Below are 14328 nucleotides of genomic sequence, written 5' to 3' on the forward strand. Positions count from 1 at the left end.
GCAGAAAGAGATGGGTTGGTCTCTACCCACCATCCTGTGCTGGGAGAACATCGTGTCTGCAGCACCCCTGGGCACAGAGCACACCCCAAACAGCGAATGATCAGGCTCCCGTGAAGGGCATCGTCCCACATCCTTGTCCTGATGGAAACCTACCCAACCGTGCTGCCCCCTCACCACAAAATCACAGACGCAGCACAGCTAAAGCAAAATGGCTGTAGAAAACCTCTTGGCTCAGTAAGAGAAGAAACTTTTAAAGGCTAAATACATTTTTTGCACCTATAAAGGATGCTGCACTCATTAAAAGATCTTCACAGTAAAACAGATTCACAGGTTTCTTTTAAAAGAAAACTCTCCTTTTCAAAACCCAGTATTTTATTTAGTGATGAGCTTTTTTCCCCCCGCACACAAAACAACACAAACAATTCATTTGGCAACAGCAATCAAAGACCAAACAACAGTACATTCCTGCAGAGGCAATCACACTTGATTTCCTCTCCGCTGCCATTTCTATTGCCTTTTAAAACCATTCTCACGTTGTCAAAGACTAATTCAGATTTTAAGTCCTGACTTCAAACTTTCAGCATGCAGGTTGAGGACCGGGCACTACCCAGCTCGCTGCCTCAGGTCTTCTTTCATTTTCCTCAGCCCCTGCAGCTCTTTCTTCAGGTGCTTCACAGCCTGCAGAATATCCTGCCGCTGGGGATCATCTTCCGCCTTCTCAGTGTACAGAAGGAAATGTTTCACAGTTTCGGAGAGCAACGCTTCGGGATCCACATCCACCCGATGGAGACGCAACATCCTCTCACAGGCGATGGCGTAGTTCTTGTGCCAGTTCACTGGGTGATTTGGATGAGAGTTGACAATTTCTTTGTATGACTGTTAAAGGGACAAAAAAAAAAAAATAATATGGGGACAAATTAATTGAATGACAGGGACCAACAACTCTTAACAGTGCTTCAAAACTGCCTGTAAAGGAACAGATGCTATTTATTTAGATGTCCAAGTCCAGAGTTGGAGCATTTCTGTAACTCACTCCATGTTTGCCATGCGATGTACAACAGCATGAATTAGAAATCCAAGGGGGCCTGAAATGTTCCCCTTCCTACAGCAGCTTTTTGTTTAGAAACATTACAGATTATTGTGAAAACCCCACCACATATTATGCGTTTCCCCGAGAGCGGTGTTACACCAGGCTGGGGAAAAAGAGATTTAACTGCCACGCCTGAAAAGACATTTACTCAATATTTTAGGAGATCAGGACGTCTTCCACAGGACTTAATCAGTCTGTTGACTCGAGTGGGAATATTCATAAGCTCAACTGTAGGCACGTGCCCCAGAACTTTGCAGATCAACAAAAGTCACAGCAAAATGGGCAAGAGTTGAAAGGAAAGTATTTGTTGACTCTTTGCTGGGGTATGAAACACTCCTCTCTGCTGACACACACCGATTGCTTTATGCATTTGTTCACATCTCCGGCAGTCCAGTATTTCCAGAGATACCCACACCAGCTTATGGGTGTTATTCTTTGTTATGAAATGCAGCAGAATTAATTTGCAGCGAGAAGACTGTCGGATTTTACACTTGCTGGCTCAGATGCATGACTGTGTAATGACAGAGAGGACAAGTGCATAGAGGGGACTTCAGGACAAGCAATCTCTTGGCATGGGTTTGGAGCACCAGCACAGACAACATAATTAGAGCAAAAGCAGGGTGTCGACTGGTTAGGTTCTGGCATCCTCCGTGACCGAGGGGGCAAGTAGGAATGGATAAAATCCCTGAACAAATCTCTTTGAATCTGCTATGCTCCCAGTTCGGATGAACAAAGGAGAATGCAGGCTACAGGACTGCCAACCTACATGGGAAGACTATATTTCTGTGGAATCAAGAAATTAAAAAAAAAAAAAACCAAGGATGGAGACTAGAGGGATCATTCATAACCCAAATATATGACTTACAGTGTACGCAAATGTGTAAAGTTGTGATTTCATTTCTGCAGTCACGCTGGCAGTTTCTGCAAGGTCAAATATAAAGAAAGCTGTTTTCATCCTAGAAAAACAAGAAAAAGTTCCATATAATAGCTGCTTAATATAACCAGATCACATCACATGGTTATATACACATCTTCAACATGTCCATGTATGGGACAGTACACCAGCAGCTCCATCTAAGTCATCAGTGACACAAATTTTAATTCATGATTTATTTTCTCACCCTATGTCCCAACTACCCTCTGCTCCTTCAAGACACTTTGAGCAGAACAACCTTTTGGTGAACAAAATGATCGCTTCCCTGAAGGATTTGCTGGAGGCCATGCATGCTTCATCTCATTCTGCCAACCTTTTCCTTCCAAAGCTTGGCACATTTAGATCCAATAAGGCCATGCACCATCAAGCTGCCCGCTTTGGTGTGTATTTCCACACCAGTGAGCTGGCATCACCCACTGGTTGTTGGAAGGGAGCAAAGGAGCATCACCTGGCTTGCCACATCTCCTCATTGGCGACAGCTTCCCAGGAAGAGGGCTTGAAACTAAACAGGAATGAGAATAAAATTCAGCCATCAGATCCATGCCACTGTGTTTCAGTCCCTGCACAATCAACCCTTCTAACCCAGGCAGCTACAGACCTCCCAGGCAGATGAAAACCTGTGCTGAAGCCTATGGCTCTGACAGCAGGGAATTCAGATGATCCTCAGTCATTCATAGAACTTTATTCCTCTCCTTCCATAGAAGGAGCCTCTGGTATATCAGGTGTTTCACAGCATCCTACCTATCCTCAAAGTGAAAGATGCTTTTTACCCCCCACCTCAGTTCGGTCTATGACATTTAAAGCTTTGTATGTCCCAAGTCCTCAATGTTTTTTGGCTCCTGATCAAGTTTTAAGATTAGAATTGGACCTGATATTTGACTAGAAACGTCCTCTCTATTTTTAACACTAATACAAATATCACATGTGGATTTATTATATGTTCCAGAACACAAAACATTACGATTACAGCTCATGTTTAATTTCTCTAACACTGCAGTGGACGTGGTTATGATGCTGGCAGACGAATGATGAGCAGGATGGAGCAGTCACCTCTGCCTCATACCTGCCATAGTCTTCAGTCCAGTTGTAGAGATTTCTTGTAAGATGAATCCACTCTCCTGGGTCAAAAACAACATCGGAAGGAACCAACTTTTCACAGGTACCCCACGGCCAGAGCGAATAGCTCCTTCTCCAGGTCGAGTCACCTTCATGAAGACCTATGCAGACAAACACTTCCTTACTGCCAACAAAAAACAGAGAGAGCAATCTTGAAGCCATGCCAGAGACCATGGGCCACACCACGTGCTTGAGCAAACCACACACACCACACCAGTGCAGCAGACAGGTCTTAACCAGCACAACATTTTCTGCAGCACGGATCCCCATCCATCCAGAGCACTTCACATCAGAAAGGGCACATCTTTGGGTCAGTATGTGAAAGAGCTCACCCGCCACAAGCGAATACCCCATTTGGCATCGCACGTCTTCTGCAGCCAGCACAGGAGAGACATCCTTTCCCCTATGTTGGACCTCACAAACACGCCAAACGCCGTAGGAGAAGCCCATTTCTTCCCGACAGCACCTGGCAAGGCTCTTCTGCCTACCCACACTCGCAAGGCTCACCCTGGCTGGTCTAAATGCAGATGCTATTCTTATTCATGTGAGTATCTAATCCTTTCTCCACTCTTACTAAGCTATTTTTATATGATGATTATTCCTGGAATACATTCATTCTATGCTAATCAGTTGGCCACAATGTTCACGAAGGAGAAGCAGCAGCAATTTGCTCTCCAACCATCATCATTTTGAGTAGACGGGAATGTTCCTTTTTTTCTGATGAATTGTATCAACAACAACAAAAAACATAATCAGCAAATACTCTCTGCCGATCACCTTCTTATTTTTCCTTCCTAAAAACCAAACCAACCCCAAAACAACAAGCAACATTATATCCGGATGGAGTTACTTCTGCATAGATATTTGCTTTAATTGCAAAAATAATCTTGCCACCGGGGAGCAAGTCAGTGGAGAAAATTGGTCTTTTGGATGCAGTACCAAGCTGTTCCATAAACAATTTCAAGAAAAAAAAGGTCGAAGATTTTAGGAAAGCTGTTACATATGAAAGAAATGCTTACTGTTTATTTACTTTGAGGAAACGATGGAGATTAAAAGCAAGTGTCCCATCGGGTAATACTCCTTCCACAGGATTCCACCGGTTCCCAGGAAAATAAACGCCAGGTAAATGCTTTGCCAGCTTGGGTAAATACCATTCGTAAGTCATCATCTATCACCAAAAATATTATCATAATTAAAACAAGAAGCAAAGTTTTCATCCATTTTACATCCAGAAGACATGGTTTCTGCAGGAGTAATGACTCTATTTGTTCAGTAAAGTCACCTCCCATTTCAGCAATGACCCGGGACCCCACCACCAGACCAGATCACCAGTGGTTTCTGATCAGAGGCACGTGGTTCTCACTGCTGAGCAGGAAAACCTCTAAGGAAACACAAAACAGCTACTGGTAAGAGACACAACAGGGCTTTGGTTTGGTTAAATGTGAGGGGTGGGTTTTGGGCTTTCCAACAAGTCACAAATTCTTGTTGCAAAGGCAAGTGCAAGGACTGATGTGGCAGTGGAAGTGTAGGTGTCCCTTTCTGTAGGGGCTTTTTTCCTTCTATTTCTCAGGAAAAAATGGAAAGAATTCAAACACCACCCAGGGACACACAGCACCTCTGTTTTAATGTAAAAAATAGATGCAGAAGTCCGCAAAACCAACTTTGGGGGAACCAAGATAACAGAGGGGATGCAAGGAATAAGCCTCAGCATGGTAAAGCCCTTAAGAGAAACCCCAAAGCCACATTGTCCATGGGGCAACTGCTGACCTGCTGCCCTCCAGGCTGCTCCCAGAAGTCTTCTGCTGCCCCAACATCGGTATTTCAGGGCAACTGCAGAAAAGAACAGGGACGAAGCTTCCTCAGCAAGGCAAACATCAGCCCTGGGCCACATCTGGATATGTGCCATGATGAAGGACTTCTGCTTCCCCTTCTCTCTATCTGCTATTGCCTCCCTGTTGGCTTTTTGGGCTTGAATGGGACTTACAAACCATGCTGCATCCCAGACCTACCCACAAATCAATTTTATTTATTTCTGCATCATGAGTTTTATTCGAACAAAAAGTCCCCATTGAGGAGAGAAAGGAACAATTGAACTTTTGCCTCCTGTTCTTAAATCTGCCTGTTGCCTCTTTTAATATTAATTTCTGAACCTACCTCCTGGTCCACTAAGGTGATATCTGGCCTCATCCCTTCGCAATAATGAACGTAACGAAGAGCATTCCCGGGTAAGTCTCCTCTTAGCAAGATCACTGCACCCGTCGGCATAGAGGACAGCAAATTCCTTGCGAACTTATCAACAACATAGTTGTTGCTCTGATCACAAATGCTTAAGAGAACAGATAAAAATCAGTATCTTAAAAACAGGTATTAGCATGGCTTTGCATATCTTCAGAACAAATTTATGCAATAGGCATCCACAGGGGAAGTCCACCCTGGTCAGATCTTGCTGGAAAACATCATCTCCATTTGCAGGGAAACAGAGATGCAGAAACGAAGCCTTTAGACTACAGTCCCCCAGAAACCAGCACCAGAGACATGAGCCACTACAGTTTTGCCAAAATTCACACTTATTGCATGCCTTCACCTTAATTCTGATTTTTTCTTGGGCTAAACCTCAAGACTTACTAGTTGGTTCTGGAAGAGCCAGTATAATGATGGTTCTGTAAAGCATCTGAAACCCTCCTCATCTTTTTAATGCTTTTAATTAAGCATTAAAAAGCCAAGTTTTTTAGCATCAGGCAGAAATAGATTTACATGACCTGAGATTAGACCCTTTTCGTTAGACAGTTGTGTGTGCACTCACTCCAGGTATGAACTCAAGAAGAGGACACTCCATGACTGGCTCAGGACATAAGCTATGACTGGCTCACCTGTGGACCAGCCTTTGGAAAAAGCTGTGTGCAAAGGCAGGATTCCTGAGTATAAAGTCTATGCTTCGTTGGTCAACCTCTACCTGAGCATCCCTACTACTACACTGATTCCTACCCAAGCCACTGAAGAGCCTTCAGCACAGTTATGGGATAAGGAAGCCCTACACTACAGATTTCACCCTTCAAAAAGGAAAAAACTAAGAAAAACCTCAGGGCACAAGGTTTCATGAAGCAAAGCAAGGGAAGGAGGTGACTATTCAGGTTAAATGAATTCTGTAGACTTTCTCAGGAAATAAAACACAGATTTAAGAGTTTCTTTCATAAGAAGTTTATGTATCTACACAGTGTTCCTCTTTCAACCTACATAATACCCCCATTTACAGCCTGGCACTGGTGCTTGGTGATTCTGAGGGAAATCAAACAAGGGAATCCCGCAGGCTGTGACCACACAAGCTTAGGTGGGATGTGAAAAGTGCCTTTCCCACTCCAAGTCAAGGACAGAAACCCCAGCAGCAGGGGGGGTGGGATTTACAGCAGCACCCCAACTGCATGCCACCCCGCAGCCCTGCAAGGCTGTGCCACGACATGTGCCTGGGGGATTTGTTACCTGTAATTTGCCCATATTTGAGAAGCAACAAGAGCAAGAGCAGAAAGCCACTCCAGCCATGGCAGCGCCCGGCTGCCCTCCAGCACGGCGCTTCCGACCGAGGCGAGCGCGGCCAGCCCCAGCCCCGCCAGCACAGCCACCACGGCACTGCTCTGCAGCCAGAATCGCTCCACCTAGGAAACAAAATCCCACAGACCCTATTTCCATTTCCCCAGCTATAAGGAAACAGAATAAGTCGCTGTATTTTTGCACGTTACGTAGCTTCAAAACAACCACCTCCTCCTGATTAGGTGGTTTTAAGGCTTCTTCCTAAAATTTACCATGCCAGAGCAATTTTTGGAGTGCAACTTACCACGCCCAGAAACAGAGGTTTTGTAATATCCAAATTTGCTCTCCAAGCAAAGAAAAGGGAATAAAGACAGAGCATTCCAGTGAAGAGCCAGATCACGGGTGATTTCTGTTGCTTTGTCCTATAAAAAAAATAACGTAGCACTCTAGTGACATGACAAAAAAGGGGACGAAAGTTATATGTGCTTGAGAACCACCATCTCTCTGCATACCTAAACGCATTTAATACAAGGAGCTGATGAGCCTTTACCTTTGCAATTTATGAAACTTCTGTTTTCAAAGCACAAAACCATCAGGATTTCAAGATTCTTAAGCTTGCCACAGGGTTACCAGGAATAGGGATATTTTGCTCTTAATTAATAGATGGCCCCAGCCAGTTGCTGAAATTTTCTCCCCAGCAAGCAGAAGGCAAAGACAGCTGCCCATGCAGCCAGTAAGAAAGTGCACATCAGAGCAAATATTCTCTTCCAACTTACGGCAGTGCTGTGCTCACACAGGCCATGAGCGCCAGGACGAGGACGGGAAGGGAGAGCTCTGACTTCATCTGCGCCAGCTGAAAACTGCAAAGAAATTAGTGCATGGATGCGTCATCCCCAGATTGCCCCTTGCACTCAATTAAACTGTCAAGAGAAGCAGGGAATAAGCACAACATAACGCATTCCCGCTCTGCTGTGATTAAGTCAACCAGAAATGGGAACAAGCTCGGTTTACACGTCAGGATTTTGAATGAAAAATCACTGGGGAAGGGGATCCAGTATTTTTCCTTCAATGAGGAAGACAGACAGACATGTGTGCTGTCCCTGCACTGGACACACACCACCCCAGCTCTGGACCAAGCCAAGGAAAGGCAGGACAGGAGCTACTTTGGCCCAAATGACAGCAGCAGCAAGAGGTTTCTCTCCACTAAAAGGCACAGTCAAGATTTTACTTACACGAGCATTTCTCTCATACTGGATCCTGTCTCGGACTTGGCCTAGATTTAAAAGAAAGAAAATCTGTGAGAAACCCACACACTGATTGCTGTATCACTGGCGTAAGGAAAAGACTTTCTGTTTTCTGTTTGCAGAGCCCTGAGCACACAGGGCTCCTCAAAACCCCTTCAGGTGGTACCCCAAGGTGGGCACCGGGAACAGGAATTGCTTAAACAACAAAAAGACAGCAAAATTCTACTCAAACCTTCATTTCAAGATTTTCTCCCATGTTCTTGCTCTACATTATGCCACTGTGCAGGGTTTACCACCTGGATAAGCATTTTTTTAAGATGCTACCAACCCATTACTGTGTGACTCGAGCACATCATATGGCTTAGCTGTGATGTCCGCTATATCACACAATCACAGAATCATTTAGGTTGGAAAAAACCTTTAAGATCGAGTCCAAGAGTTAACCTAACACTGCCAAGGTCACCACTAAACCACATCCCTCAGTGCCACGTCTAGACATCCTTTAAATACCTCCAGGGATGGTGACTCCACCAGTTTCCTGGGCAGCCTGTTCCAGTGCTTGACAACCCCTTCAGTGAAGAAATTTTTCCCAATATCCAATCTAAACCTTCCCTGGCACAACTTGAGGCCTTTTCCTCTCATCCTATATCTGCACGATGCAATTATTTTCTAGGACATCTCCCCACAGCCTAAGACAACCTGCTTGCTTACCAGACTTGCCCCTGTCCCCTCTGCCCTGACAAAGGAGGAGCTGTGTGAGATTTATATGAGATTCACAAGAATTTGTACTGCAGATATTTGCAATCCATGGCACAAGTCTGGGAAAGAAGACAGGCTCGGTGGAGGTGAGGAGTTACCTTCTTAGGTGCTTGTTGGAAAAGTGGGGGCTACCAGATAAAAGATAAGGTAAATGGATCCAGGAGGTCTGGAAGGGATATTTAATCGCAATGAAAATGGAAGAGTTATTTGCATTCAAGTTTTAATAAAAAAATAAAAGTGTTAGAGGATGGAGAGCCAGCCCACAGCTCCTGAAGCACCACTGCTACCTCTCTGTTTCTTGCAAAGCCCCACCTTGCTGGCAGCTGATGGTTTCTGGCCTCAGACACATCCCTCGCAGGAGATGACATCTCTGATCCTAGGTTTACACGTGAAACCCTCTCCTGAGTCTTTTCTCTGTTTTTATTTGACCCTGCCTGCCCTTAAAATGGAGCTGTGGGACACAAGGCTTGTCTGTCCATCCAGGCAGGGCTCTGGCATTAGCCCAACTGACGGCAGGACCAAATGCTTGGATTTTGCTGCATATATTGTTCCTTCTTCAGACAAAGTCATCGCAAATGTGATTTGTGGTGTAGGATTACACGCAGTCCATCCCTAAGCCTCCTGAACATCAACTTGAATTCATCACATTTGATGGAGAAAGGAGTTAAGGGATTTGCATGCCTTGGTATTGCTCTGCCCAATGGAGTCTCATTCTCAGGAGATGGCTGGGAATAGGACAACAGGGGAAATCTCAGAAGTCCTTCAGAGGGTGGATCTTATCTCTGTAGGAGTTTTGGAAAGATTAAGAGGCAGCAGTAGGAATTATCAAGTCTTTTGCCTCACAGCCTACAGCCACCCGGCTCTCTGAGAAGGCTGTAATGGAACGGCAACGGTGCTCACTGCGTCACATTGGCTGGATGCAGGGGCTTAATTTCTGAGGATGTGGGGCTTTAGGACCCCAAGGAGCAACAAAATATGTAAACCATACCTTCTTCTCTTTTTTCCCCCCAGTGGTCCGATTTCCCAGCCCTCTGCACTGAAACCTCAGAAGCAGGAAGGACAGAAGGGGTTCTGGGTGCTTGCTTTCCTTGGGTGGCCAGAGCCAAACATCTAAGTCAGGGCTGGAGGAGGCAGATGCAAACCCTACGCTCATCAAGCAACTGCGAAATACCTCCCTCCCTTGGGCAAGAGCACAGACCTGTCAACAACTCCAGGCAGAGGTTTCTGCGATCCCTCAAACCTCCCATTCATTTAAATTCAATATTAGTAAGAAGTAAGTTAAGAGGAATCTTTTTTAAAGGTACAGCAATGAAAACGGCTTGCAACCTCTTCAAATAGCTGAATTTAAAATAAAAAATAAGTCAACTTTTTGTTGTCAAATAAAATAATAAGTCAAAAAAAATAATAAGTCAACTATCTGTCTTAAAGCAAGGAAAACACAAAACTGATGTCACCATCTCCCTCCAGGTTGCTCTTTGGGCTCTTACAAATACAAGACACCTGTGCAGCTCCCAGTAAATAATACGGCTCACCCCATAAAGGCAAAGAAATATTTCTTTGCTTTCCCAGTGATGTAATCTATTCCCAGAAAACCTGACAGATCAGAAGGTCAAAATCAGAAATACTTTTTAAAAAAAGAAAACATTATTTCTTCCCCTGCAAGACATTAATGAGCACAAACAGAAAAGTTCTGCTATTTCATAAGTTAAAAGAAAGTAATTTAGAAAATGACCCTTATTTACCAGATTGAATGTCCCATATTCTTCCCTGAGAAAATGGGTCAAAAATCCTTGCAAAGTCGTCTGGTCTCCCCATGTCCAACGGGCTCGATTGAGGTAGGATGACACCGGCAGATAGAGATAAGGCAGCAAACCAGCCAAGAAGCATAAACCCAACTTCAGCAAATGGCCTAGGGACAATTCCTGCACCAAAATATGTCATATTGCATAACAATGTTTATTTTAGTTTAATCACGCTGGAACTTCAAGAACAGATAAAGAAAAAACATCAAATATATTTACACAGAGCTGATCTCTCAATTTATAGTAAGTCCCTACAAAATGCTATGTTAAACCTTACGATTTTGTGGATTACTAGGAAACTGCATCAAACTGATCTCCTTTGCATGGCAGGGTGAAATTTAAGTGAAGCAAATAATATTAGCTAGGACTCATGAGTATCATACTCATTGCATCTTTCACATTTAAATCATGGCATGACATGCATAGATGGCTGAAGCACTGCAAGGCTGAGATAACCCACTTTGCAGCGATTAAGAGTTGGCTGGTATTCCATCTGGCAAAAAAAAAATAAAAATATGCTGCTCTAGTACAACTACACACATCATCACCATCATCAGGAGTCAGTTTTGCCATTTACTTTATCGTGATTACACTGGCTAAATTGGATAGGCCAACTTTTGGGGTGGGATTTTCAAGACTGCCTAAGGGGTCAGGAAGACAAGACTTTCAAAGGGACTTCTGTGCCTAACTCCTTTAAGTGCTTTGGAAAATCCCACCCTAGAATACTGCACGCTTGCTTTATCGTTAGCCACTGCCCTGTCAATCAAAGCACTTCTTCAGCAGTTGGGGTTATGGGGAAGAGGCACCACTCAGAGTAAGGATCTACAGAGCAGAAAAAGTAGCTTGATAATGGTGGTGGCCAGAGTTCCTTCAGAAGAATGCTGGCTCTTTTTTACTTAAAAAGGCACTGATTTCCATCAAATATGCTTCTTATTAGGTGGTTTTCTGCAGCAGGCACAGCTGGGTTGTCTAAAGTATTTCCCAGGAATATTATATTGGAACAAGATTGTCCTTGCTGGAAATCACAGAGGTCTCTCTGGACCTCCCCAGTTAAAAAAAATCCAACACGTCTGTTTAAAGAACACAAATATATTGTAGAAGTGAGTCTGCATTGTGTTAAAAGGAAATACATAGTCAGAAAGAGGTTTGCTGGAGATGCTGAACAGATTTTGGATCAAGCTTGTCTGAGTTACATCTTATCTCTTGCAGCTCACATGCCTCGCTCCAGACTTAGTTCTACCCTGTGCCATAACTCAGAACCACACCTGATTTATGAGGCTGAGCGTGAAAAAACACAGGCAGGACCAGCCCAGCAGAAACCTGCCCACTGTCAGCTTCAGGGGGGCAAGAGAGAGAAAGGGGGCGAGTAGGTGGAGGCTTCTCAAGGCCACTCGCAAAGCGATCAGAGCACCTGCATTATTGTGATGTGCAGCTGTTTTCAGGGCAAAGGAGAATTTCTACAACGCGACTACATCCAGCCTGATGCACTGACTCACAGAAGATCACCTACAGGAGACAAGAGCATTTCAGGGCCCCTGAACGTCACCCGGGAGCCTTGTCCAGACGGATGCACATCACCTTCATAAGCCAGGCATGCTAAAAGGTGTTTTCACCTTCCTCCACAACTAGCAAGCTTAACAGAAGAGGGACATCTTGAGAATGGGATCTCTGGCAGGAGATGAAAGGCACATATTTGACCAGATCAGGGCCTTGCTGTTTCCCTGAAGGTCAGCCTTCCTTTGGTCTTTTCCACCTGAGAGCTGATCTCTTGTAGGACTCACAAGTCCTTGCTGCGTCAGACCTGGAGGCACGTCTCAAGGAGATGCTGAAGAGGACTTTCCCCTAGAGACAAGCAGCTGCACCCTTATTTCTGTGCTGCTTATTGTTGCTGTGCCTTCAGCTATCAGTCAGAAGTTGCAAGATGCTCTGCAATGAGCAGACACAGCTTTTGTTTGCTACCACCAGGGAATCAACACACAGAAACTCATCTCCAGATTTGCTGACAGCATGAGAAAGCCAGTGCCACCAGCCAGGAGAACCAGTGCACAAAGACTGCTTATGCCTGTGACTTTTCACCAACAGATATTCATCTGCTTTCCTGCTTGGTAGGTCTTGAACATGTTCTTATTTCCTACACACCGAGCAGTTTTTAGCTCTCAGTATCGGTCTCGTGGCTGCTCACAGGGTATTTGCAAGCAGCTGGGGCAGAGCGCTCCTGTGCCAGGAGACAGGGGCAGGTCACAGATTGCTGATGTGAGTAAAGCCCCTAAATTGTGATCAGTGGTTCTGGGGTCAGACTGATGGACTGTGACTTCAGTGGGTTATGACTGACTAGTTCAGACAAACCACTGACTGTCCCTGTTTGTACATCAACATGAAAATGTCACAAGTGCTTGAAAAGAATTACTCACTGCCTTACAAAAACAGAGGCACAGGTCAGGAAAATACGTACCGTCTTTCTGAAAAGCCGACAGAGAACCCAAGGCACAATACATGCGATATAAAGCACTATGGTGTGCTGATTGCACAAACTGAGGCCACAGCAAAAGGCACCAAGTTTAGAGATCTGAAAGGGGAAAAAATCCAAACATATTCACAATTACTCTTTACAGTTTGCAAATCAGCCAGAGACCAAAAGAGCTTCAGTGTAGCCCACAGCACGCTTACAGGAGAAAGGCAAATACATCGGTGAGCACCGGTCAAATGTAACATGGATAACACAGGCTATTTTTGATTATTTACAGGGAGATTTCATTTGTTTAATGGAAAACATTATTTAAGGAGCGTCCAGCACAAGAGCTATGTCTCCATGTATACAAATACCATCTGTAGCATCATCATGTCATAACGATGCAGCGGGGTCCAATTCTTGAACCCCTGCTGCACAGGGGAGACTGCCTGGCAGTTAACTCCAAATGATGCAAAGTTTTCAGAAGCCATACCCTAAAATAATGCCATTATGTACAGAGATCTCATTTTATATAACAGCAATGATTTTTTCCTCTTCTTCAGGCACAGAGGGCTAAAGTCACGGCTACACAAACTTCCTAAGCAAAGAGAATTAAATGTGGTATCCCTCATTAGTCTAAAAGTTCATCTTCAAGCATCTTTAAAAGAGTTTTCTGATAAAACAGGTAACGTATGCAGCACGGTGCAGCGTATTTCTGGTACTCGCTGAGGTTTATTCACGGGTTCATTATTGGCGCCATGGCCATCCCCGGCTGATGCTAAGGAAAGCCTCTCTTTGCCTCACGCTGCCATATGCTCTGCTCTGCCCCAACACCATCAGACCAGTGCTGAGTTCAATTCGTTCAGTGGGGGAGGACAAGGCTACAAGAGCAACTCCACACAGAAACCCTGTGTCAGTGCCACGTGCACCACTGGCCACTGCTCCTCCTCTGAATTTGCCTCCTCCTTCACCATCACTGCCCACATGGTCCATGTTACAACCTGAAGCCATGCCCCAGGGCAGCTCCTCGGTGGGCAAAAAGCACCAGAATCCCACAGACATTGTTGGACAGGAGCTGACAACCCATCCTCACCTGCCCAGCACTTCCATTTCTCATCAGAGCTTCGCCCTCCTTATTTCAGTCACCGGTGAGGATGGTGTGTGAGATGCAAACACTTGCCTTGGCGTGGTGATGGCATCACCCGGTAATTTTTAATTCGCTGCCCAGCGTTCACTGTTGAATGCTGCCTTGCCATGGAAACACCTGCCATAACTTCTGAAAAACATCTGTGGGCTTCAGAGCTGCCCTGCAGGACTCAGACCAACCTCAGTAATTTTTCAAGTATATTGATGAACTCCAAGGACACCCTGAAGATGTTTGCACGACTGATTTATGAAAAGGACTGTGA

General features: G+C 44.8%; 1 protein-coding gene across 2 annotated transcripts in view; it reads right to left on the reverse strand.

The window, feature by feature from the left end:
• Positions 1–351: 351 nt before the first annotated feature.
• Positions 352–14328, reverse strand: part of TMEM260 (transmembrane protein 260) — a 35008-nt gene continuing 21031 nt past the window's right edge. Inside the window, exons 5-16 of one of the 2 annotated variants that reach the window (XM_074821052.1) lie at positions 12923–13036; positions 10411–10590; positions 7898–7938; positions 7442–7525; positions 6970–7087; positions 6618–6790; positions 5295–5466; positions 4160–4308; positions 3088–3264; positions 2473–2526; positions 1956–2046; positions 352–876 (exon numbers count right to left, since the gene is read on the reverse strand). In XM_074821052.1, coding sequence (XP_074677153.1) covers positions 604–876; positions 1956–2046; positions 2473–2526; positions 3088–3264; positions 4160–4308; positions 5295–5466; positions 6618–6790; positions 6970–7087; positions 7442–7525; positions 7898–7938; positions 10411–10590; positions 12923–13036 — 1626 coding nt within the window. In that variant the 3' untranslated portion in view covers positions 352–603. The remainder of the gene's footprint in view (positions 877–1955; positions 2047–2472; positions 2527–3087; positions 3265–4159; positions 4309–5294; positions 5467–6617; positions 6791–6969; positions 7088–7441; positions 7526–7897; positions 7939–10410; positions 10591–12922; positions 13037–14328) is intronic. The other variant, XR_012622875.1, reaches the window with a different exon arrangement.

The sequence above is a fragment of the Strix aluco genome, chromosome 4, assembly GCF_031877795.1.
Source record: "Strix aluco isolate bStrAlu1 chromosome 4, bStrAlu1.hap1, whole genome shotgun sequence".
In the NCBI taxonomy this organism is placed as follows: domain Eukaryota; kingdom Metazoa; phylum Chordata; class Aves; order Strigiformes; family Strigidae; genus Strix; species Strix aluco.